The sequence below is a fragment of the Lycorma delicatula genome, chromosome 1 (genome assembly GCF_047948215.1).
Source record: "Lycorma delicatula isolate Av1 chromosome 1, ASM4794821v1, whole genome shotgun sequence".
Taxonomy (NCBI): Eukaryota; Metazoa; Arthropoda; class Insecta; order Hemiptera; family Fulgoridae; genus Lycorma; species Lycorma delicatula.
The window spans coordinates 200,347,118-200,370,544 of NC_134455.1; the positions used below are offsets into that span (position 1 = coordinate 200,347,118).

Consider the following 23,427-nt stretch of genomic DNA (forward strand, 5'->3'; position numbering starts at 1 on the left):
ACAAATAATCAAATAATAATTTGAGAAAATAAAATTCAATTTAATATTGTTTAAAACAGTCTTCCATCTTGAAAATATAGCTACAATTTTTTTATCACATTAACTGCATTTTCTTAGTACAAAAAAGTGAATGATCTTTTACTATGACCGATCTCTTAGAAATTAATCTCATGCAGCCCACTTAATGAAAACATTGAGACAGTTGATGTCAGTCGCTAACTTGTCAGGCTTAGTCAAGAAGTTAATTAACACTTGTTTCTTGAAATGCTCTTTGAAATGACAATCGACAATTAACAGACAATTGACAATTGATAGTGGTGAATCAAGTCTGCCTATTATCATAGAAAAATTACAATACACCCACAACACTCTATTTGCATAATAGCAAATGAAAGTGCTAAATTTGTCTTATCAGTATATACAACAATCAAAAAAATATATCTAAACCTTATAAAACAAACAGTGAGAAGGGATTACAGGTAGATAAAGAAGTACTGACAGGCTAACTCCTTCATTGCAGTTGCCACCTTTAGAATTTTTCCTTTTAACAAATGTGAAAAGTGAACTCTACAAATCTAAGCCTGCATACCTTGAAGAACTGGGACGGAGAACAGTAACTAATATTATGAATTAAATATCACTACAGATGCTGCATAATGTTAAAGAGAGCTTCTCAACATCTCTAGTACTGTAAGGAAAATATGGGTGCATAATTTGAACATTTTTTAAAATTAAAGGTAATACTATATACCAGTTTCTCAATCTGGGGGTTGCAAAATTATCTACAACTTTACACATAAACATAAATCATTTCATGAGAAAAAATATAATTTATTATAAACATTTTACTTACATTTATAAGTGCAAATGTAAAGAATAAATTAATGAGATGGTTGCATTTGCTTTTCATTTAAAAGTTTCTTCATACATGGATCTATGTTAGAAACATGCAAAAGCAAACGGTTTTCAAGTGATAAAAGATAATTCCTTTTTATATTTAGTTTTCAGAGCAACCTTAGACGAAAAACCCTTTTCAGAGAGATAAGATGTGGCAAAACGGATTGATATTCTTAATGCTTGTGTGACTAAATTTTCATATTCACTTTGACGAGCAAGCCAAAACGTGTCTAACTTTGTAGATGTGAATTGTAGTAATAACATTTTATCTACAGATATTTCAATGAGCTGGTCATGAATTTCAAGTGGTAACTAAACAGTTACAATGTCTTCACTAAATGAATTCAGTACCCATCTCTTCCAGAAATCATTTTTATCTTGCGGGAAATACTCTGCCAACTTAATTTTTCATGCAACAGCTCATGCAAATGTATTTTCATGCTATCAAGACTGTAGTAAATAACAGTGTCTTCTTCATACAAATCTTTCTCAGGGTAACTGGAAGTGAGTGGAAGCATATCAAAATTTTTGCTTTGAAGACAAATAATCCAGATATCAAGCTTCTTAATGAAAGTGTGAACTTTGTTTGTCATTAATAAAATGTTTTTGTCATGTCCTGGTAAATTCATAATCAAGTAAAATACACCAGGTAAGTAAGCCAACAGCAACATATATTCTGTAAAATCATTGAGAATGGCGCTTGTTTATCCTAGGAAAATATTATTAATTCATCTTGCAATTGCAATAACCGGGTTAACACTTTCTCCCATGATAACCAACTGACTTCTGTATGGAAAAGAAGAGATATTTTCTTTTACCCATTTCATTATATAGTTTAGTAAACAGCCTGTTCTGTAATGGTCAACTTTTAATAAAATCATTTTTACAGCTTTACAAAAAGAATTTGATTAAGATTTTTCGGCAAGTTTTTTTATGGCAGCAAGAGCATGACTGCAAAGAAAGCAGTGTGTCCATTTCACTCATTGTATAAGACAATTTAAAAAATTTTTCAGAAATCCGCTGTTCTTTCCTTTTATTGCCTTTGCACCATCACTATGTACTGCAATACACTTGGTCCAATTTATGTTGTAGTTTTTAGTAGCTAATTAGAAAATGTACAACTGTCTGCTCAAATAGGATGATTTCATCCAGGTTTATTGCAATAAGCCCATGGTAGTGAAGGTTTATTAAAAAGTAAGTGGGTAAATAAACTATGCTAACTAATGCTTACTTTAGTGAACTTTTGAATTACATACGAATTACTATGGCAAAAAAAGAGGAAATTTTTAACTATGAAACATTAATTTTTTTAAGGAATTATTATTATTATTATTAAACAAAAATTATGTAGTAATTGCTATTGGTCTCAAAAACAAGCTGTTAAAGTGAATAATAAACCAACTTAAAAACTACAAAACAATTTTTTTTAAGGAATTATCATCATTAATTAGTAATCTGTATTTGTCAACAACAGCTTTATTTTTATTTATTTCCATGTGGTGAATTCTTATGACAGTTCAATGAACACAGTTGATTGGCCTTCTTACACATGCATGTTTTTGTTCGACACTGAGTTTTTGACACTAAGCACTTATAAATGGTAAACCCCTAGCCACCAAACAGCAGATTCATTCGCTGCAGCTTTAAAAAAAGATATATATTTTTCTGGGATGTCTTCAAGAAATTGTGCGCAGGAAATATGGAAATGACATCTAGCACACCATGTTTTAATAATGCCACTTTTTGTTCCAATGTAGTGTACATTATTTTCCACCATAAGAATTTTTCCCATTAAATTTGGGTAGTCTAAAGGACCACAGTCTACTTTCGGAACATTTAATAAAATAAAGTCTCCAACTGCAACAGGTTTCAGATAATTTCCGGTAGTTTCAATAATTTTTTCTGCTTCTCTCTTCTGGCCTACATGTGCTTTTTGACACTCCTTTATTATTTTTTCTTGTCGTTAGCAAATGTCAGTGATAATCGGCATTATTTTCCTCAGAGCTTGAAGCAATGCTTTGACAACAAGTTACATGAATTTTCATAGAACACAATACAGATGATGTTTCATTCAAACTGCGTGAACAAACAGAACACATCTCTTTTTCCAAGTTAACGACTTAATTTTCTTCTTCCTGTGCAATTTCTCTTTCCTTGCTGCCCTCTCTAAACTGTTCCAAATCTTCTTTGCTGTCAATTTTTTCTAATATTGTTGGTGGAATATTCATTGAATCTAATCCTAATCTTTGTTCTGTCCCAAAAAGTGTTGTGTACAGGCTTGGTCCTATGACTCTATGTTTTGAGGAGTTTATTTGCCACTGAACAAAATGGCACCCTGTTACCCAATCTAAACTTCTGTTGTCATCCACCCAAGCACGTAAAATATTTTCAACATCTTGGTTGCAACACTTTACACCCTTGTGACTGTGGATGTCATGGTCTTCCATGGACTATTTTACAATCATGCCACATAGCTGAAAGTTTCTTGATCCCGTTGACAGTAAGTTCACGCCCATTGTCGCTCTGCAAAATGTGAGGTGCATCAAAGTCTACAAATATTTTCAGCAATTCAAATGCAACTTCAGCAGCATGTTTTGTTCTCTTTTTTCACCCACCTCCATTGTCATATTTTCTAGCAAATGCATATTGCCTACTGGTCTTTTTTCAGGGATTAGTAGATTCTAAAATTTCATGGATGGTTTCTTCTACAGTTGGATTAGTCCATGGATTTTTAACTACATCATCTCTTGTTATTCATTTTTTTACTAAAGTTTAACTTCAATTTATAAAGTTCATTCCTACCATTGTTAGTGTCCTGCGTACTGTCCTTCAAATTTTTAAAAACATTTTTTTAATTTGTTCAGTCTTGATGACAACACACAAAGAAGAAATAAAAAACACAAAATGTCCTATGCTAACTGACAAATAAAAACACATGATATCACTAAGCAGAATACTATATAGAATGAAAACGTGAGCACCTGATACAATTCAACTGCTACTGAGCAGTGTGAAAGAAGCTTCTCACCAGCTGTCACTGTGCACATTCTGACAAGTCACCATCTATTGTTATGCATGTTTTGACAGGCTTTTTATGACTGAGCTGTACTGTTCTTTTTAATACGCCTTGTGAGATATGGCTTATTGCAGTAAGCATGGATGAAACCAGGCTGTTTAAGTAAACAATTGTACATTTTCTAATTAGCCTAAAGGTTGTACGGGCACATTATAATAAGCATGAAAAATATCAGGCTGATTAGAAATTGCTACATAATTTTCCAATTTGCCAGGTGCATTGAAAAATGACAGCACTCTTTATAAGCCTGACATTTCAATTCACCTACGACAGTTACATGACCACTTTTGATTTTTGTATATTCATTCTCTCATACTTGAGTACAAGACTAATTTTTTTTTATTTTTAAAAAGCTATTTGTATCAGCTACATTAAATTTTGCAATGCCCCACGGGCAAATTTTGGCGTATGTAGTTTTTCCAGTATCTCAGAAACAAATTGACTTAAGAGACCTGAAACAAAAACCATTATTTTCCCACAGAAATTACTACATATTTCATTATGTACATCATTTTCCTATCTTGTTTGCTTATGCTCTAAAATGAGCTTTGCGTCAGCATTTAGAAGTCAAAAATTTCAATTTTTCCTAAAGTGAATTTCACTGTGAATTGCAGGGTCAGTTTTAATACTTATACTACTGCTTAATATAGTTCTAGAGAGACTATTTATGAATTTTTCAGTTTGATGTCCTCGTCCTTTATTTTTTTAAAAATCTGATGTGATCACCACATGACTTCTTGTACGCCTATTAAATTACATATACACAATTTTTTAAAATGAAAAGTATATAAAATTTTATTTCATTAATAACTTCTGATATTTTTAATACTTTTTTTTAAAATTGTTATTACTGAATTATTATATACTGTAAAACCTTTTTACAATCACAGGTTAATAATTAATTAATAAATCAATATATTTAAATGAAAAAAAAGGTAAAAAAAAGGAGACGAAGTCAGATTTGAACTGATGTGCCTTCCCCTTGTAAGATCCAAATATTTAATTAATTAAAATTTTATCTGGCTATAACTCTGGAACCAATGAAAATAAGTAACACTTATGATATATCGTTAAAAACCTCTCAATGAGGGCTTATTACTCCAGTTAAGAAAAAGTCCAAAATCCAAATTGTTTTGGACAACTAGGTGTTACAACAGTCGTACATCCAAAATTTCAACATCCTACAGCTAATCATTTTTGAGTTATGCGAGGAGATACAAACGCATATATGTACATACAGACATCACACCAAAACTAGTCAAAATGGATTCAGAGATTTTCATTTAAATCTGAAAACCAACATTTTTCACAATAGCAACACTACTTCCTTTACTTCGTACAAGCAAGTAAAAAGATCAAAAATGCAAGATTTCTCAAAAAGTACAATTTTTGATGCCTCAGATGGGATGGGTAATAAAAATTCAGAAATGGATTGGTTTGAAACCCCACAGGAGTGGAATAAGCCGTAAAAATTACTACACTGATAATATAGTTACAATATTACCAAAAAATATAAAACATGAAAGTATAATTTTTTTCTTTTAAGAACCAGATCTTGTACTTACAAAATCTAAATAAAATTCCAAATATTTTTGTTTAGCCATACAATAAAGTTAATTTGATAAATGCTCTCATTAACATAATTTAGTACCATGTTAACTGATAAGAAAATGTCTGAACTGGTATGATGTTGAAAGTGTAACCTCCAAATAATCTTTTCACATATTTAATGGTACATAATGAATTTATGTATTACAAAAAGTAAATGTTAAGATGCTCATTGATTTTTGTTTCAAGTCACTAAGTTAGTTAGTATTCAAGATATTGGAAAAACTGCAAAAGTTAAAAAATGGTATTAAAAAAAGCATTATAAAATTTAATGTACAAACAATACTAACAATCTTTTAAAAAGAAAAAAAATTGGTTTTGAACTCTTGAAATATGAGAGAATGAATACACAAAAATTAAAAATGGTCATACAACAGCTTAATGTTAAATGGATGACTTTATATGGAATGACCAGAAGATGAATAAGTTAATAAACTGTGCATCCTAACAAATGTGCTAAATTTGCTATGTAACATCATATTTGTTAAAAGAGAATTTCTGTATAAATTAATACTACAGCAGGCAATATCTTAGAGCAATTCTGTTAGTTGGTAACAAATAATTTAGTGAATAGTAAATTTCAACTACTACCCAATTACTACAATTATTTTATAAATATTCCCATATCAATGTGACAACATTGTTTTACTATATTTGTTTCTATAATATGTTTTTATAATAAATCAGCACACAGTTTTTACCATTAGTATGGCCTTAATTTTGTGTTGCCTTCTTATTATAAATATACAATTTTTAATTGTGATAAAATGCTTATAAAAACTGAAACTATTGAACTTTATTACATATACATACAACAAGCAGGCATGATGTTATTTCTTGTGTAACTAAGTAAGTTACAATATTAATTTGTAATGATAAGTGTGGCTGGTTTAATAATATTGCATGGCTCAAATATTATTATCGTAAAAAAATAATACTATAATTGCTTATTCTGATGAACCATGAGTCATTGCTGCCACCTGTTTATTCAGGCACAAAAAATGGTCAAGTATGTTGTTATAAAAATGGTCAAGAGTTGTTGATTAAAATAATTTCATAAATAATAATATCAACAGTCATGATAGTGAAGGTCTTTTTTTCATTAACTATAAGCACTTTAAAAAAATCTTTCTTTCAATTTTAAAGTCGCAAAAAGAATTTAGGTAAAATATTATTAAATAAAAAAAATATGAAATTTCCTGGAATGAAAATAACTGAAGTATGCTGTTATGTTTTATCAAACACACAGGTTATTAAAATCAGCTCAAGAAATGGTAAAAAATTAAACCTATTATTGTCTATGTATGTAATCTATCAAAAACAAAGTTTGGTTAAGTGAACTGAACATCCTTTACAGGTTGGAACAGGGTGGGGGGCGAATGCTGTTTGGCTCCTTCGTCACTGGGGCAGCAGATGCCAGCTTCTTAGAATTAGTAAGCCAGAATCGTTTCAGAAATAAAAACTTGTTAAGACCCGATATGCTAATCAAACAAATTCAAATTGTTTTAATATGTAGCCAGCCATCTGCATTAAAAATTAAAATGATGAATGCTACATTTACTAATAGGTTATATTTACAAAAGAAACGGGCTTATCATTTTCAGAAAATAACTTATTAAGCCATAACACTAACCTTGGTGTTACACTTATCCACAATGAAGCTTTTGACATTTTAAAAAATCCTTTCAATCTCTAGAACTAAATCATATATTTTTCGAAAATTTCATTTACAACCAAATCTTGCAGTTGCATTCGCTAATACCAACCATTCTAGTAATGGGAAGAATCGTGAACGAGTCGTTCCTTCGATTCGATTCTTTATACTGAACGAAAGAATCGAGAATCGGTTTGCAGGAGAAACCGATTCTTAACAATGAAATGGATAGGCAACGGGAAACCAAATCATTCTCAATTACGATTCGATTCGATTCATAGCAATCTTTTTTTATGCATAGCTTGTAGTGGGGGATCCTCCTACCATACCAAATTCTAGCCTGCGTTTGTTTTATTTATTTATTTATTGTTTTCCACACGTGACTATCACTAATATTTATTGACATTCGGCAAATTTATTACTTCTGATTATAAAATAGTTTCATTAACTGTGCTATTTAACCGAGTTAATCTTAAACAATTAAATTTTATCTTAAGCCCCATAAAACAATTTTTGTTTATCATCAACTACAGCGAATGAGAGCCAAATATATATTTTTTTTCAACTCATTAAAAGTTTTATATCTTTTTTTTCTTGTTAACCTTCGGAAGAACCGTCAGGAATTACTTCATAAGGGTGATATGAATGAGTGTAAATGAAGTTTAGTCATGTAGTCTCAGGTCCACTAGTTCTGAAATGTGTGGTAAATTGAAACCCAACCACCAAAGATCATCGGTATCCACAATCTAGTATTCAAATCCGTATAAAAGTATCTGCCTTTACTAGGACTTGAACCTTAGAATTCTCGACTTCGAAATCAGCTATTTGCGTAAACGCGTTCACTACTAGAACAAGTAAAAGTATTTATAACTAGAAAATTTATCTTTAACTAATTTCTCTAAAGCTATAAATGACAAAATGAGTAATTTAAAATAATATAGCTTGTACCATACCTTATTTTTGAGGGATCCATTGATTCCGTCTTTGTTTTTTTTATCACATCCATGTTATTTTATATTTACTTTATATTATTACTAATATGCGCACAGTTACTTACACAGACACACACAAAAATTTTGTTTTTAAAAATTGTTGGTTCTATTATCACAAAAAAATAATGAAAAAAATATTGGTTTGTGTGGAACTACGTTTCGCACGAGATTTGAGCGTGACAACGTTTTGCAAAGACCGACAATGTAAATCGACCCCAAAGAGCTGAAGGCATACTAGACGATTATCAATAAACTTATCATTAACCTTATAGCAAACTTAAGGAGTTCGATAAAACACACAATAGCGAAATCATAAATTTATAATTTTTATTTTCAAAAAAATGTTCATTTATTATGTTTTTTAATCAAAGCTATTATTATTTCTAAAACTAACGCTGACAGATTTTAAATTAAGCTATTAAAAAGAATGATTAAAAAAGCAGATGGTAATTGTAAAAACATACAGATTTTTAAAACTAACGCTAACGCTAGGAATGGGATTATTAGGTGTCCAAAATTGATTACATCTTGAGTAAAAATTTGATTTGACTCACGTGTTTTGCCAATAAATATGTTTAGTTGTAATTACAAGGCCAAAAAAATCATGTTTACGATTCTAAATGAAAGCAAGCCCTCATTATTTTTATCCTTCAAAAGAATAAATAAAGAAAATATATAAAGTAAAGTAACTAAATAATGAAAACTACAAATAATGAGGATTTTAAACCCTCATTATTTATACTTTTGCTATTTTCTATTTTGTTTTATTTATTGTTATTATTATTATTCTCTTGGGCAAGCTCAGTAAAAAGCATCCTGGCATCCGAAATTGTGTTGCGCGATGAAACCTTCGACCAATTCACCGCCTACATCCGTGATCCCATTGTGCCAAAGAGCCGATTTGGCGTTCGAATCAACACCTATCAGAATCGAACAACCTTGTACCAACCTAAGCATCCTATCCCATTTTTCCAAATGCTGTTCAGTGGGATCCCCGTACTGGAAGTACGAACTAACAACTACTAGATCCAAATCATTCACGGCAAGTTTGGCAACATGTTGCGTGTCAGAGGCCTGCCGTAGGAAAACACTATCTAAAGACTTCCTACACGGAATTGCGGCTTTACTGTCTTATCCAACGAAAAGTCTTTTCCATCCTTGGAAACCTGGCAGATCACCCTTGACCATGTATGGGCTCTGTACGATATCGAAACTCCGCTGTTCGACAACCTCACCTATGTTCAACGCTACCACAAATTTACTTATCGGAGAAAATGAAAAATATGTTAATCTCAATAAAATGTATTTCAGTAACTACCGATATTTGGTCAGCCGATGACAGTAAATCGTTTGATACTGTGACTAGTCATTTTATACATAGTAACAAACTGCGTATTGCTCAGTAAGTCCTCTTGCGGTGTGCGGAAAGTACCGGTTCCGAGCATTCCTTCTGTCCTTCGGTTGTGCTTCTCAGATTTGTTACTTCCAGTAGGGGCGTGAGATATGACCGTGATCTCCCCCTAACGGGGATTATCGTTGACGACGTGTGCGCTGAGGGTCTGCAGATCTACCGGCGCGCCCGTAATGAGTACGTTCATGCTATCAAGGAAGCCAAACTCAAATTTTGACAAGGCTTTATTCGCGAGTTGTAACGCAGCCCCTGGCAGCTCGCTAAGTCATGTTATCGGCCAAAGCCATTGCACGTGCTGTCCAGTGTTCGATGCGGCTATGGTGGTCGGGACCACACTTTAACATCTGTGGCGACCTACCAGGCGTTTCTGGATACTCTGTTTCCAGATGCTCCGGAGGGTGAAGCAGGAGTCGGCGTTAGGATAGATGAGACACCATTGGCGTACGGGCTGTGGAACCCATAGATACAGACCGAGTCGTTTCTCGAATGGCACTGAGAAAAGCACCGGGAATTGACCAACTTGACCCGGATATTTTCTATCATCTGCTGCCTGTCATAAGAGAGCCGCTTGGCAGACTGTTGTCAGGTTGCCTTAGCTGGGATTGCTTTCCGACTCGTTGGAGGGTGGCTTTGATGAGGATGCTCTTAAAATCAGGAAAAGATCCGAGTGAGGTCAGCAGTTATCGACCCATTAGCCTCTTGCCGGTAATTGGCAAGTTGCTTGAAAGGCTGGTTGTGGAACGGCTCTGGGAAAACATCGTTATGAACTCATTTCTAAATGGAGGCCAATACGGCTTCATGAAAGGGGTTGGCACCGAGGATTGCATTTTAAATCTCTTGCCGATGTGGAAAGTGCTGACTGTAAATATGTTTTGGCAATTCTTATTGACATAGAGGCAGCATTTCATTCCTTGTGTTGGAGTTCTGTTCCCTATGAGTTGGAATGCCGCAATGTTTTCGTAGCCCTGCAGGCTGTGGTATATGACTATTTGTCTAACCGTACGGCTCTGTTTAAGGATGCGCACCTAGTTGTGGAAAACTCAGTCACCAGAGGAAGCCCTCAGGGTTCCATTCTTGGGGTCTTGCTGTGGAACCTGGTATTCGACGGATTTCTGGGATTGACATTCCCAGAAGGAGTCATGACCCAGGCTTTTGCTGATGACTGCCTCCTGTTAGTTCGAAGTAATTCACGACCACTGCTAGAAGACCAGGCGCAAGCGACTCTTTTAACCACAGAGGGCTGGATGGACATGCAAAATTTAAAGATTTCTTTTATGTTTTATGAATACTATAATAATAAGTTAAAACACTCCATCAAAAGAAGTATAGAAAGTATTTTTGAAAAAATCCAAATTTTAACCTATTTATAGCAAAAAAAAGACAATTTTAAGTAACAATAAGGTGATTGTTGGCACATTAAGTCTCATTTTTTTCTAATAAGCAGTTCTGAATTCCATGACGAAGACTTACTAGGTGGAATTCAAACAACTACTAAAAAGTAACTTCTCTAGAAAAGAAAACTAATCCATGAGAAATGGTGAGAAGCTATCATTGTGCCTAACTAAAAAAAGGGAAGACCCCATTAGAAAAAGAAAAGGTTGCTGTAATACAATATCTGTAAATTCACCCTAAGCAAGTTACTTAAAATAATAGTAATTCAGAACTTAATGGTATTCTTAAAAAAAAACTACATGATTTTTACTTAAAAGTTAACCTCCAAACTAAAATCACAGCTCTGACTGCTTATTTACAACAATGGTGTTCCAGAAACAATGGTGATCTCACTCAGTGGAATCCTCTTCATCATAGCAATCAACTCCCTGACTGAGGTTATCTACAGCCATGTGGGTAGGCCTTTCTACAAATAATTTAGTAATTTACTATACAACCTCATCTATGGTTATTATCAGATTTATAAACTACAAAAGGTGAAAAAAAAATTTTTGCATTCATTTCTGTAAAAAATGAAAGCTTCACTCTGACCCAATATTTAAATTTGGCAATTATAAAGTAGGATAAGAAGTAAGTTTGTTTCTTAAGACTTATATTTGATAAAAAGTTATGGAAAAACCAGATTCTGGATCTTATTTCAAGGGACTGGCAGAGCTTGAACATTACCATACATTTAGCTGACATGAAATAGGGAGCTCATCATGATGTATTATTTTATTTATGTACTACATTGATTCAAGGCAATAATGACTAGGTTTTGTGGTATACTTGTAAGCTAAGAACTGTTATCTGATTATTCTCAATGTTCCAAATCATGTTAGAATCAGTTTCATCACTGGTGCCTACTGGACAAGCCCTTCTTGGGTTTATGTGTCGAGTCTTAATTTCCTTCCCTGGGTTTTAGACAAAGTATCCTGTTCCTCCTTTACTTAATCATTACATTTTGTCTACCTCAATATGTAAATAACAATTTATTTACAAAACTTTCTTTCAGGCAGATGAGATCTCTTCCAGAACTAGACCTATTACTGATATAATAATTTAAGATGAGATTTATTTATATTTCCTGAGAGCGCATCCAAACTTATTTTGGAAGACGCCCTCATGGTTATTTTCAAATCAGTCCATAGCCATAGTGGAGTAATTTTATGACATGTCAGAAAAAATAACCCATTCCGACCCATCTGTGAATCTTCATTTATTTAAATAATTTACCGTTTGAAACGTATGTCATGTTTTTCTACTTATTAATTCAGCCTTAGTATTAGTTTCTTAATTCATACTTCTAAGAATCTTTCCGTAAAGTCCATTCATACAATTCATTGTTTCAATCCAGTATTTCTATTTTTAAAAAGGCGACAAGTTCTTTAATGTCAGCAATGTTTTAAGACATATACGAAAACTGTGTGTAATATTTCCTACTGCACATCTTTGAAAGTTATCAGTGTTAACATTTTTCTCATTCTTTTACGAAATTTTCCTATCCTGCAGAAATACTCATTTTTCACATAATTTGACTGCTATAATTTTACGCACCATTACGGAAACATGCCGCAAAGTTCAGCTAAACAAAGTTGAATTATTTTAGGTAAAATTTCTGTTTTTTCTTTATTTATCTGTTGTAAGCATTACTGTAATACATTTGCTTTGACTCTAAATCACACCTTGTCCTAATTTGCGGTTGGATCTTTATTGAGCCATTGAAAAGATAAGCGTAATTGAGAAGGTAGTATCAAAGAAAAACGGTATCTGTTGAGTACTGAAAAATACGGAGAAATGAAGAAAGCAAATTTAACGGGAATGGCACTCTTAAGTAGATTTTATGGTGTTACATCTTGGATAAATTACACTCTTGAACGTAGGTCCGGGTGTTGCCCAGTCAATACCGACAATTACGGACAATATAATATAATAAATGTTAACATTTATAAACATTTTATTATTAGTAGGAATTATTTTAACATTAAAGTTAATAATTAGAAGTTACTTTTTTTATAAAATGTAAGACAATTTTTTTTAGACTATCCATTGTATTGAACATTTTAAGAGAAATGTAATACCAACTTATTCTAATGCCTCTTTTTTATAAACATACATATTAAAAATATTTTTTATATTATATATATATATATATAGACTTTAATGGAGTTAGAAGGCAAAAATAACATAAAACCCTTAGAAAGATAATAATTCTGTTATTTTAAAGAGTTTTAATGTTGGCCACACTTTTACTTTAAAAGCTGGAATTGTATTTTAGTCAATTGTAGTAGTTGTGGTGTGTAGTTGTTTACCGATGTGGTTACTTATGTTTATAGAATTTAAAAAAATGTGGTTTTGTTGTTTGTTTTGTATTCTAATTGTTCACTCCAGCCAAGTAATAGCGCATAAACGAAAGGTAATTTGTATTATTTTAAGACCAATTGCTTAAAGTAGTTCTAGTTGGTTGGTTTATATAACTACGTCGTCAGGATAGTGATAAAGATCATATATTTTCATACTTTAGATAGTAGTTTCGTGGCTGAATTCATGATCATTTTAATTTTTGATTTTTGTAAGTTCTGTATTTCCCTCGTGATTGCAAATTGTATGGATTATAATAAATTTCTAAAAGCCCAGGTGAGCTGTAGAGTTAGAGGTTAGCAAAGAACTATAATACCGAAAAACAGTTTTTGTTTTGCTGTATGCTCTGGTTGTTCTCTGTAATTGAGTCGTTATTAACGAAACATGTTCATAATGTTTTAAGTAGTTTTTATGCACTGTTTGGGGTTAAATTTAGGAACTTGTTGTTGGTAACGAGTGGTTAAACATTTTCAAAAGAGAACAGAATAAACATTTCAACAAGATTACTGCATTAATTCATTTTTTTCAATTGGTTCTAATTATTTAGTTCAATACTAATTATTGAACTAATTAAATATGATTATTTACTTCAATAGTACACCTCCTAAAACTGGCTGTTATGATGTTCTGTTAATTGTAGTTGAGAAATTATTATTGTATTCTGTATTTTCTTTTTATCTCTTCATTTATATCGAAAATAATAAAATTTATGTTCAGGTTGGTTTACTATTTTTTCAGATTCCTTAATGCTAATATCTACTTATTTGATATTTACATTTGAATAAGAGTTGGTTAAATTGGATCTTTTACATTAAGTGGCAGCATTTGTGTTTTTGTTAGAAACAGTGTAAATGCGCCTCCGTATATGCATAGATGACATCATTGTTGCATATTGCCAGCAACACCATGACTGACATGCCTGCTAGCTGCGACTTGGTGGCGCCAGATTATTGTCAGAACAATAATGATTCAGTGTTTGATCGATTACAGTGTTATTGCTTTCTTCAATTAAAATCCCTTCTTTTTTTTTACAAATGGGTATTTTTAACTTTATTTAATAATAAACATGAACTACACAGTAATAAACATATACTATATAAAAATAAAATACTTAAAGAGATGAGAAAAAACAAAAGAAGGTATTAAGAATATTATAGGCCTATAATACAGAACATTAATAATGTGTAATATTCAAAATATGAAGGATAATTTATTTGGGCGGTATAAATTTTACAATACATTGAAGAAAAATTTTCATTTTGATACCGCCACCCTATGTATTCAACCAAGTATGAATCTATCATTGATTGGCTTGTAACCCAATGTTTTTTGTTCCATTTTTTTGCCTTCGCCCACATACATTCAACTGTTTGAGAATGGGCTCAAGTTTGTGGATCAACAAAATGCAATGTGTGATTCACCATCTGATGTATATAATGCTGCCAGAGAATACTGTATGCTGTCCATTCAGTAATGTATTCTGTATTCTGAGAAAACAGTAGTCCCTGGTGCAATGTATTGTTGGATGATTGGCTTCAAAGTTTTTGCAGATCTGTCTAGCACTGTTTTGAAAAAAACAGTTTCTTGGCAAATTATGCTGAACACCCATTCATGAGGCAATACTTTTCCTTTATTAAATTTTCTCTTTTGAAGCAGGTTTTGTCAATATCAATGTGCATACTAGGGCCACCAATTACCAATAGATTATTTAGTAATTGTCTTTTTGCATACCTCATGCATATAACTGTTCTAACTAACAGTAGTAGTGGTTCATTCCCAGTTTTCAACAGAATTTGATTGAAGTGTATTCTCCAGCAGTGAATGAATATGAGTGAGAAAATCTAACCATGATATATGAGCAGTGTTCCATGTCTCAAGAACATGGAAAAAAATTCTTTATTAATATTTTATTTTTCTTGTTAATATTGAGGATAACAATTAGTCACATTTAGAGAAAACTTTACAGATGATATTGTGTGTATTATTCATTACTACTAACTACTAGATTTATGTATTATATTTCAACATTTCTTACCAATATTTTTATTTCTTCTCTACTAATACAATAAACAGTTATATGTTAAATGATAAGTAATGTAATTTCAAATTATTTTTCAAATATGTAAGTGAACAACACATTTTATGTCTTATTTAACAGCTTTGTATCTGCCTCTGTTTTTAGTTGAAATATATTTTACTTGAAATATAAGTCTGTATAGAAACAAACTTATACTTCAGCTTATTATTAAGTCTGTTTTTATAGAAAAATTAAGCAGATGATTTGAAAAAAAAATTTACAAATATTAATAATTTTTATAATTAGTACAGTAACTTCGAGTATTTATGCAATGGTTTGCAACATTGCCTGTTGCTTTTCTGCGTAGGTTCCTGCCCTTGGCAGGCAGTTTAACATTATTGCTGTCAGGGAACAATGAATAACAGTAGTATGTTAACAGTAGAAAAGCATGTTCATTTGCAGTTTGGATGAGACAAATAACAATTTTTACTTGTTTTGAAAAGTAGCAGCTTTTGAAATGTTTGTGGAAAATATCAAAGTTTCCATTATTGACTTGATAAGCAATTTACAAGTTAAATAATCAATTTGCGATTAGAGGGATTGTTCCTGATTTGCCAATAAGTTTACAACCTTGAACATGTTTAACAAAGAAAATTTTATGACAGTAGTTCAAGTCATTATACAAAGCCCTGGAAAGTTTGTTAGAAATAACTTGGAATTGATATCTCCACTACCAGTGTCTATAAATTCTAAGTAAACTTAAAACCATATTGCCCTCATATTCTGTAAAACATTATAACTTTATTCAAAGAATAGGATTTTCAGAAATATTTTATTGTGTATTTATATTATTTATTATATTATTGTGTATTTTGTGGAGGGATAATGAATGAGTTATCACCAACTAGTGATGAAACACCATCTTAGAAATATTTAATTTTTTCATCATATTTTCTTTTATATCTGTAGAACCAAAAAATATACTCATTCATTTTATGATCAGCTGTGCTCAAGAAAAAAAAGATTGTCCACTGTCATCTAGTAAAAATTGTTGTTGCTAGCATCTATGACTTTTTTAATAACTTATAAAATTATTAAGATATATAGTTACTTCGTAATCATCTTAATTAAGAATTTTACAACTGCAAAGTAAGATATTAAAAGTTTTGGTTTGTTATATTTAGGATATAAGAATTAAGTTAAAACATTGGATTTACAATGGGATTTTTTGTCTAGTTTAAGACTTAAATAACTCATATGGAACAGATATAAACAGACTTTTAGTTTATTAAGTATATGTAGCAGAACAAATAAGAAGCCTATTTCTATCTTCTTTCATATAAATAATAGTCAGTTTTTGACTGCTTGTATCTTAAATTTATGTAAAATGATATAGTGTATGCGAAAGTGGTAAAAATGTCATTTTTGCCTGGGTTATTGTTTCGGTATTTGTAGATTTGTTTTAATTCTAGTTTAATTGTACTTATACAATTTGTACTTGATGCAATACCAGTAATTTTTCCAGTGCAAAACTTAAATGTGTTTCTTCTCTGAGATGAAGAAAAAATATTCCATTGAACTTAACAAATTGGGTAAATGTTAACAAAGTTGTTTTTATTTTTATGTTGTCCAGCTATCACAGAAATAATAATTTACATCATTGAAGGTGCCGTATGTTTTATGTTTGTAGTAGATAAGCCTAGACTGATAAATGCAGTAGTCTATGCGTAGACTACTGCTGTATTATGACCCATTTGATCATTTACAATAAAAACATTTCTGCATATAAAGACTTATTAATTTATAATAATAAATAAATGGATGGGTGATGACTTTACTGGTTAACCCAATGATAACAGGATTTCAAACAGCTTCAAAGTGAAATAATCTGAAAATTTTATAATTACAAAAAAAACAGTGCAAGATATTTTTTTTGTAGCTAATTACTGTCGCCGAGGTTTTTTTTTTACTCAAAATGGTGTTTTGTGTTTTAATAACGATTTTACAATTAAAGTATCTCTAAATTTCACTATTGCTTGAATGATTGTAGCCATTTCAGCTCCATCTGTACTCATTGTTTGAAATTTATTTCATTTGAATTTCTTGTGTAATGTCTCTTCCCAGAATATCTATATTCCTGTTATACCTATTTTGCTTGCAGCCATTATGCAAATCATTAAAAAAATATTAAACAAGTATTTATATTTAATTTTCCAAACCATCACAAGGTAACTGTGATATCCAAGGTAATGCTTTCTTAATTTTTACAGTGATTAACATGTGTTACAGCAGATCTGGGTGGAATGGACTATTTTGGACATAATGAGCTGAATACAGATCGACTGATTTTGTAAAAGATATTCTTCTTAAAATTAAACTTGAAGTACATTTAAATTTCATTATATTATTAATTGCGTTTGCTTCAATTCCTTTTTAATTGTCAGTACTAAAGTATACTCAGTCTTTAGACTGGGCAAATTTTGCTGCTTTCATCCATCTTTGTATGTCTCCTTCATTATGCATATGGTTAATTTATATTTTTATATTCAGAAATATTCATTGAGAAGTCATTAATCATATTAATGAAAAAATAGTCTGTTACTTGAAACTACCCAAATACTTTCTTTGAATTTAGAAAAACTAATTAAAATTTTTTACTTGTCACTAAACATTTATTGACAGGTTATATTAAAAAAGTTAATTTTCATTTTAGATCAAGGGCAAAGGCTGAGCTCATAATGATAAATTCAATTTACTTTAAAGATTCTGTACTAATTTTTTTTTTAAGCAGTATGTGGGGTGTTAGGTCTTAAATAATGACTGTGACCTGACACCAGAACCACTGACCTGTTTTAGTTCACTTAGTGTAAAAAAATTTCTTGTAGGCCGTTTTTTGACTGGTTTTATATGTATTTTTAAGTTGCTACAATGTTTTCTTTAAAATATGAGATTGTATTTTTACCACTCAGTGTGTTGTTCATCAAAAACATTTTTTCTTCTTGTATAGACTTAAGTTTACTTATTTTAATAGATTGTTATATTAGAATTACTTATTTATTTATTACTAAATTTAACTTTTTTTTCATATCATAATGAATCGTATACAGAATGTTTGGGCAGAATTAAAAAAAATAATTAAAACATGTAAAAGAAAAAAATTATGTAAAATATTTTTTGATGTTGATAAAAATTTTTGGTTATTCTTATAAAAAAATGATAAATTATAATAATTTGTTGTTACAAGTTATAATAATTCATTATTGTGTATTAACATTTCAATAATAAAAAAAAAACAAAAAAACAATTTACTGATATACAAATTAGTTCAGCATTTAAATAATTTTTGTATGGTGAATTTAAGTGTTCTACACGTTGTGCACTCTTCACAATATCGACATCGATACTTTGTTTCTTTCTGTTTTCTAATACTGTTACATACTACATATCTTCCATATGGTTTTAACTTTTTTCTCTGAGCGATGGGAGAATTCTCTTGGTGAAATGGTTTTCAATTAGCCTGAAAAGTGGTATTTCAGGGGATAGTCATTATGTGCTAGGCTTATTTATTGACATATATTTTTAAAATAAACTGATCAATTAATTGCACTCTAAAATTTGAGTCCTTTTTTTTTTAAGTATTTTGTAAATTACAAAAGGGTGTGTGTATATATATATATATATATATATATATATTTATACATTTAGTAAATTTTTAAAAGGGTTTACATATCACTTCAGAATATTCTTTCCGTTCTAGTAAATGTGGTTGTATTATTGTTCCTTCAAATATACACCACCCATAAATTTTCTATAATCAACAACTTATTCTGAGTTTTGATTTCATGGCATCACCCTATTTTACCACTGTTGTCATACTACGTGGTAAGTAGAAATCAGGGACATATCCATTTTATCATGCCATTTCATTAGCATCACTTTATACAGTTGTTACTATGTTATTATATTCTTTTATAACTTTTTTCTTCCAGAAAACCCCAGGAATTCCCCTCCTCTTCATTCTTTGAGTGACAATGTAGTCAGTGTTTCTCTTTTTTAAAATCAGCCATTTCAGGAAAGTTTTAACAGTTTTCCATTCAAATTGCACAACCTTTCCCTAAAACTGGTACTATATATATGGACTGATTCTACACGTACTCGCCCAAAAATGAGTCCAGAAGTCATTTTTTGGTATATGGCTTACAGGAAAAAACATCTGATTTTACGGATTTTTTTAAGCTGCGTTAAAAAGGAATATATTGCTTCTAGCCAAAAACACTTTTCCATAAATGTAATAATTCATTGATTGACAAATTCTTGGTGTTCAAAACTGGGAGTTTTTTTAAACTAGCGTGTTTATTACTGGATTATTTTTAGAAAGTTCTTTTCGAACCAGTTTCTTCATTATTAGTAAAATGAAATTATTTAGGCAATAAGATAAATCTATCTATAGGTATCATTGTAGAAAGAAATCTGTTATCTCTTGCAGTTCCTTTTTGGAATAGTTAATAGTACCTATTTGATCAATGCCGACACAACAGCACTTAAATAAACATATAATCTCTTCAATTGTTTAATTTCATTTATGGACCTTGATTTTGATAATAAAAATTAACCTAAATTTTGTCCCATATCTGTTTTTTCTGTATTTTTTCATCAGTATTTCATAAAAATATCAAGGATGTTGAATTACTATTTAAGTTCTTCAAAACATTTCAATTTTTTTATCATTTGTCCAGCAAAATGACATGGACCAGGATCAAAGTTATTTGACATCATTTCATGTAAAATTACTCTCTGAAAATTGTACTTGTACTAACAGCTGAATCAGAAGGTCCAACATCAGAATCATTTCAAGAATCACTTAAAAATGAATAATTTATTATATCACTTTTTAAAAAATTAGACAATTCAGAGTCAGACCCTAAAAATATTCAATTTTTTTATTTGATAAATAATTTGAACATTCTGCTTTTGTAAAAAAAAAAAAAATACAATGCAGAATAAAACTGTATTAGTCACATGTACATCACAAGTCATTTTCTTGCTAGGCTGCCAAATGTAAACTATGTGAAGGTTTTTGTAAATTAAAGTAATTCAGCTTGAAGCAATGAAAAAAATAATATTAAATATTCAAAGCACAACACTTACTAACAAAGAATAAGAACATTTTAGCTTCACGACAAATAAAACAACATAGAAAGTAAATATATTGATTTATTATGTATCAGATAATAGCTTAGAAATCACTGAATTGAATGGTGTTATTGTCAGTTGATTAAGTTGTAATTAATGCTGGTTTAGTACATCATGAATCAGTCTCTATGATGGAATGGTAGTGTTTTTGGCCTTTCATCTGTTGGTCCCTGAGTTTGAATTCAAGTCAGACATGTCATTCATACGCTATAAATTTACATTTTTCTATTCCTATGCACAAGCTTCTTTGTTAGCTTCTGTGGTGAATTTAAATAATCAGAAAAAAAACTTACATTGGATGTGAATGTCTCAGCCATGTAGGAGGGTGAAATAGTTAGATGATTGTTAGTTAAGCTGCATTGGAAAGGTTATCTGTATTATTTATGCTCATGATGTTTAAAATAGTTTTGATACCACTAGACATGTTTAAATGTTAAAAGATTTGGTTACCTTGAGATAAATCACTTAAACATATAATTCCTTAAGCACAAATCCATAATACGTTATTCACAAACAAGTACTCAGTAGATTATTCCATACTGATATTTCATGACTAGGTACCTACAAGTACTCAAAGAGTTAGTTTATGAATAACTTTATCCAATATCATTTCACTATAATTTTGTTAGAACCACTGACATATCACAAAGCAAACAACATCAAACAGAAAATGATGATGAGAGAAAAATCAGGCTTACAGTAAAAATTACGTATTTTAATACCGGCTGTTTTATTTATTTACTACAGCAATGATTAAGACATGCAGAGGTAGGAATTATTCTATCCATCAGAAAAATTGTATTTACTGTACTTATACATACAGTGGTTTTCTGCCATGTTTTGTTTTTAATAAAAGTAACATTTTCATTGCTTCTTCTTCATGCTCAGTTGATATTGCTTACATAGATTTTCTTAGAATAGAGAAACATTTTTACAAATTTTGCTGCAAAATTTTGATCTTGTTTACTGGTCATTTAACAAAGTTATTGAAAATCAAATTTAAAAATATTATTTTTTATTACATCAATTATTTTTTTATCTTAATTTTTGAGAAAATTAATAGAGTTACAGTTTTGGGACCCATTTTATTCAATTTTTGTGATCAAAAACCATATGAAATCAAATTTACTACTTAATTGGTACTTAATATAACTACCTTATATGGTATTTTATGTAGTTGCTATGATTCACTATGTTTTTGTATAAAGTAATAAAATTTAACTGTCTTCAGATATTTGTTGGTTTCTCTTGTCCATAAATTTGTTATGATGTGTATGTTCATTAACTTTATAACATAACTGTTGTGAACATATTTGTTATTGTTGATTTTATAATTATTGCACTATTAACATACAATAAAAAGAATGATAATATATTCTTAATCTTTATTATGATTTTAACTCAAGAAATAATTACTTTTGTTTATGTTTTTGATTCTGAATCTTAGCAAAATAATAAAAAGATAATTAAGTAATTAAGATATTACTGAGATGGATAATTTCATGAGAAAAAAATTGTAATGAACTTCTGGTAACAATTTTTCACAAAATCTTTTTAAAATACTTTATTTAAATGTTTAATTTCATAAATCATGTGAAATCCATCTTGTATCTATTTGATTTTAAACAGTGCCAGAGGTTTGCATAAATACTGTAGTAAGTTAAAGAAATGTAATAAAAAAACTATGAATAAAAAATATTATTTCGTAATTAGTACAAATGAAAAAAATAAAAGTTCTATAAAATAATGTGAAAAGATGGGGAAAGGAACTTACTGATTTGTATTAAGAGTTCATTTGACAAGTATATAGAAAAGCTGGGTTACTCTGCAATTTGTTGTTACTGTTGTGGAAGACAATACAGAATTTACAAAATTTTATACAAAATTAATTAATAAGAAAAAACAAAGAGAAATAAATATTTTAACAGTGTATGGATGCGAAGCTCAAATTTTACTTATTGTAGTTTGAACTACTAATTTCTAAGATATCATGAAATTTTGTAATATAAATGTTTATTATGCAGTTTTTGTTACTAGCTGAGAGTTTTATTTTAAGAAACATTGCTAGTTATTGTTAAAAAAATATATAACCACTAGGTCCCTGATCTTACATGTCAGTATGATGTGTTCAGGAATTGTGAGTTTGTAATTAATATTTATTTTTATTTCAGTTGTCAACCACAATTAATCCTGGGTGTCAAAATCCTAAATGTGATATCAAAAATGAGAGTTCTGCTTTATTAGTTCATGTCCGTGCTGATGGTGAAAATGATACATTACATCATATCTGGGACTTTACAGACAGTCCTTCATTATTGCTTGTTCATACTTTTCAAGGTAGTTTATTGAATATCTCATGGGATAAATATTTAGAAACTGATGGCGTTTCTGTCAACTTCAGTGAACCTCCACTCTACATTTTTGGAGTTGTGATTGATAAAGTAAGTAAAAAGTAGTTATAGTTGTAAATTAATGTGATGAAATATGAATATAGTATATCATGCTAATATAGTATATCAGCTGATTTGGAAGCCGAGAGTTCCAGCGTTCAAGTCCTAGTAAAGCCAGTTATTTTTACACGGATTTGAATACTAGATCGTCGATACCGGTGTTCTTTGGTGGTTGGGTTTCAATTAACCACACATCTCAGGAATGGTTGAAAGGTAGTTACCGGGGGCAAACAGGAAAAAGAAAGAAAAAGTATATCATGCTAAGAGCATTATTTTATTGTCATCATTGAATCTCAAAGTTGAAATTAAATCCAAAGTTATAGTATCTGATTAATGT

At 30.4% G+C, this 23,427-nt stretch overlaps 2 protein-coding genes across 3 annotated transcripts in view; one reads left to right on the top strand and one right to left on the bottom strand.

Moving 5' to 3' along the window:
* The window catches only part of Vlet (COMM domain containing 10 protein valette), a 38,393-nt gene extending 31,019 nt beyond the window's left edge, over window positions 1–7,374 (bottom strand). The window contains exon 1 of the mRNA XM_075370525.1: window positions 7,215–7,374. Within this exon, the coding sequence (XP_075226640.1) occupies window positions 7,215–7,252 (38 nt within the window). The 5' untranslated portion in view covers window positions 7,253–7,374. The remainder of the gene's footprint in view (window positions 1–7,214) is intronic.
* Window positions 7,375–13,351: 5,977 nt separating this feature from the next.
* LOC142327446 (glycosylated lysosomal membrane protein B-like) overlaps window positions 13,352–23,427 on the top strand; it is a 51,246-nt gene continuing 41,170 nt past the window's right edge. For both annotated transcript variants that reach the window (XM_075370535.1, XM_075370543.1), the window contains exons 1-2: window positions 13,352–13,485; window positions 22,812–23,081. In XM_075370535.1, the coding sequence (XP_075226650.1) occupies window positions 13,384–13,485; window positions 22,812–23,081 (372 nt within the window). In that variant the 5' untranslated portion in view covers window positions 13,352–13,383. The remainder of the gene's footprint in view (window positions 13,486–22,811; window positions 23,082–23,427) is intronic.